At 56.1% G+C, this 3502-nt stretch overlaps 1 protein-coding gene across 2 annotated transcripts; it reads left to right on the forward strand.

The window, feature by feature from the left end:
* The first annotated feature begins 420 nt into the window (after positions 1-420).
* Elof1 (elongation factor 1 homolog) lies at positions 421-2387 on the forward strand. Of its 2 annotated transcripts, none has more exons than XM_004632811.2 (3): positions 421-507; positions 1623-1756; positions 1905-2387. In XM_004632811.2, exons 2-3 carry the CDS (start codon positions 1641-1643, stop codon positions 2038-2040), a joined length of 252 nt encoding a protein of 83 aa, XP_004632868.1. In that variant the 5' UTR covers positions 421-507; positions 1623-1640; the 3' UTR covers positions 2041-2387. The 2 variants fall into 2 exon arrangements, with proteins under 2 accessions (XP_004632868.1, XP_023572856.1); XM_023717088.1 differs by lacking the exon at positions 421-507 and adding an exon at positions 1069-1206.
* Positions 2388-3502: the final 1115 nt, after the last annotated feature.

Raw genomic sequence — 3502 nt, forward strand, 5'->3', positions numbered from 1 at the left:
TCCCGGTTCCGAAAAAAAAAAAAAAATGTTAATCACAATTTTAAATTTTTAATTAAAAAGTACACTTCTGGGGCCGGGGAGATGGCTCAGTAGAACAAGCGCTTTCCTGGCAAGCACGAGGTCTCAGTTCAATCCCCGGTTGCAGGGGCGGGGGATTACACTTCTTACTTGGAGAGAAACAAGGACAGAGACACTGTGAGGTCCAACGCCAGGCTACAACAGCCACTCCTGAGAATAAAACTAGATGTAGTAGTCAGTCAGGCGTTTTAGAAAAATACAGGGGCTCTGGTCGCCACGCAAGCGCGCTGCGCCTCCAGTGCGCCGCTCCTAATTTGCATACGCATGCACCGGGAGCAGGCGTGGAGGGAGGCGGGGCCTGCTCGCCCGGTTGTCTTAGCTACGGCTGGGCGGGACTTGAAGGGACTCGCGAGCTCCACTTCCGCCAGGAGCCGGAAGTCACTGTCTCCCGGGTGAACCCGCCTTTGCTGCGAGGGAAAGCGAGTGCAGGTGAGGGTCTGCACGGTAGGGCCTTGGGGCTGGGTGGGACTGGGCGCCCTTCTGCTTGGGATCACACCAGGACCCTGAGGCAGGCATCAGGAGCCCCTGGTTTGGGTCCCACCCAAATGAGATGAATCCCCCACACCCCAGGTGCCAGATGGGGACGCTCTGGGCCTGGTTCCTGCGGGTGGCGATCTGGAGGCGACGCCGAAGCCTTTATTATCCGGCAGCCACAGCCCATTTCTCACTTCTGGGGTCCTGGTAGGTTGAACAGGGGAATCACCTCTCTTCCACTACCACCCCGAAGTGCTTGGACCTTGGCACGAGCCAGATCCCGATCCTAGGATAGCGAAGGGGCCTTGAAATCATTAGGTTCCCCGTGAGGTTCCAGGGTGCGCCTGTAACTCGAACCTGGAAATCGCTTATTCAACAAGTGGTTGCTACATGCTTGATCTCTGCCAGGCGACAATGTAGGCTGCAGAGCAGGTGACGCCTCCCTAGGTCCTCAGCCTTCAGGGCCTTGGGCTGGTGCTCTCCTGTTTGCGTCTCGCGGCCTTCTTCCTTCTATGCCTTGAGCTGCATCCTTGCTTTTAATAATGGTGTGCCCCAGGACCTGGCACTTGCCGGTCCCTCTGCCATATCATCCTGGTTGCCTGCAGATGCTCAGCCTCGGCTTAAATACCACTCGCCTAAGAAAGGCCCTTTCTGGTAACCTCAATGCATTTACCAATATTTGAAATTCTTTCTCATTTTGTTTTTCCTGAGACGGGGGTCTCAATATGTAGTCTAGCCTTGAATTCAGTGACCCTCCTGCCTCAGCCTCCCCCGTGCTGGCATGACAGACATGCCTGGCTCAGCTCTTATTTATAGACAAGGGAACCTCACAGAGAGAGCTTAAGTGATTTAGAGCTTGTTCTCACCCCTTCTATCCCATAGCCTGTGGGGATTGGCTTATCAGACCTGGGAGCCTGGCATGGTGGCACACACCTGTCATCCCAGCTACTCAGGAGGCTGAAGCAGAAGGATCACTGAGTTTGAAGCCAGCCTTGGCTACATAGTGAGTTCAAGTTCAGCCTGGAATACATAGCAAAACCTCTCACTTCTGCCCTCTCCTGTGTCCCCAGATTCATCTACTCAAAGCCATGGGACGCAGAAAGTCGAAAAGGAAACCGCCCCCCAAGAAGAAGATGACAGGCACCCTAGAGACCCAGTTTACCTGCCCCTTCTGTAACCATGAGAAGTCCTGCGATGTAAAAATGTGAGTGGGATGGGGTGACCTACCTCACGGGCACCGGGCCTCACCTGATCCCCCTTCCCTGCCATCCTCTGGTCTGCCCAGGCCCTCTCAGCTTGGGAGGTGACCACCTACAGGCTGAAGAGTCACTGTCTACCTCATCTTGTTTCAGGGACCGTGCCCGAAACACTGGAGTCATTTCCTGTACTGTGTGCCTAGAGGAATTCCAGACGCCCATCACTTACCTGTCAGAACCCGTGGACGTGTACAGCGATTGGATAGACGCCTGCGAGGCAGCCAATCAGTAACGACTCTAAGGACCCACCCCCTGTGCAGCGCCGCCTGCCACGGACCCACCCACTAAGCACCAACACGGACATTCCAGGGGTCCAGGGGTAGCGGGGTGGGTCCAGGGCTATCTTGGCCCCGTGTGTCTGTGGTGGGTGTGAATGAGTGTGCCTCTAGGCTTGGGGAGCAGTTGGGTCGCCAATTTTGAGGCCCCTCGTCGGTCTTGCTTGGCTCCAGAAATCTATTGGATGCTCCCTCTTCCGCCCCAGCCTCCCCTGGCCTAGGGCCTCAGTTTCCCTTAGAGAAACTTTCCTGGACGGGAGGTGGATGCAGGACTTCTCCAGCCTCGACAGCAGTCTGCCCCTTTGCCTTGAGGTTGAAGCCCTCATGTCCCGGCTCCCTTGGCAGAGCGAGCCAGCCCCCCTGCACTAACGGGAAGCCCATTTCATCTGTTGATTTTGTAGAGGAGGCAGGGCTGGTTTGGGGAAACTGTCAGTTATGAGACCCTCAATAAAGCAACCATTGCAAATTGCTGGCCATGATGACTTCTTGGGTGATTTCAGGGTGAAGCATGACCTGGTGTTTACAGCAAGCAGTGAAAACCAAGGAGAGGAGATGGCCCTGGAAGAGGGTGGTGAGGGGTTTGTCTCCTAGTGGGACACCCCGAGACACACCCAGCTGTCAGGGCTTGTTGGGGGGGTAGTTGCTAGGGATACCCCAAACACAGAAGAGGGAGTAGCAGAGAGGAATGCAGGAAACTGGGTTGTGTAGCCTGTGATCTGCTTCCCTAAACATCCAGGGTCTAGACTGAAGGGAGGGGGACAGACAGCTTGCTGGCCATCCTGGAGGTGGTAAAACAAAATACAAGAGAAGCCTCAGTATACAGAAGGGAGCTTTGACCACGGTGGGAAGTGCTGGCAGGATTCACATGGCAAGGGTGACAGCCCTGACCCTAACCACCTGGGCAGGTCCAGGGCCTCTGCCTGGCAAGAGCCTTCCAAGCCAGTGCTGAGGACGGAGGAGCAGGTGACTCTGGGGCCTGCCTAGACAGTGACATGTACAAATGGCTAAGGAAGCTGTGGAGTGGCCCAGGAAGTCTTGGCCACTGGACTGCACTCCTGGGTCTGGCACGTGTCCTGCAGAACTGCTAGGTCAGGACCATGGTGACCAACCCTCCCTGGTAGTCCTGACTTCTCCTCACTGAGGATCCTGCCACCAAACAGGCAGGCACCTTGCTTGGGGTGCCCTGCAGGGTCTGGCCAGGAAGCGCGCCTGTTCCTCCACCCCCTTTTGACAGGCTGAGTGCTAATATGGTGCTGTTTTCACAAGGAGGCCGGGCCCCAGGCCAGCATGAGTCCTCCCAGCATAGCTTCCTTGAACCACGGAGCGAGCCTGGAATCTGCTTTACGAGGCCCCAGTGGCTGTGTGCATCTGTGAGCGGGGCTTCTGGTGTCTGTCTCTGTGGGTCCCTGCATTCCAACC

Source organism: Octodon degus, unplaced genomic scaffold (genome assembly GCF_000260255.1).
Source record: "Octodon degus isolate 3935 unplaced genomic scaffold, OctDeg1.0 scaffold00050, whole genome shotgun sequence".
Lineage (NCBI taxonomy): Eukaryota > Metazoa > Chordata > Mammalia > Rodentia > Octodontidae > Octodon > Octodon degus.

Coding starts and splice junctions, on each gene's coding strand:
- Elof1 (XM_004632811.2), top strand. CDS start 1,641: ATGGGACGCAGAAAGTCGAAAAGGAAACCGCCCCCCAAGAAGAAGATG. Junction 1,757..1,904: donor AAGTCCTGCGATGTAAAAAT/GTGAGTGGGATG, acceptor ATCTTGTTTCAG/GGACCGTGCCCGAAACACTG.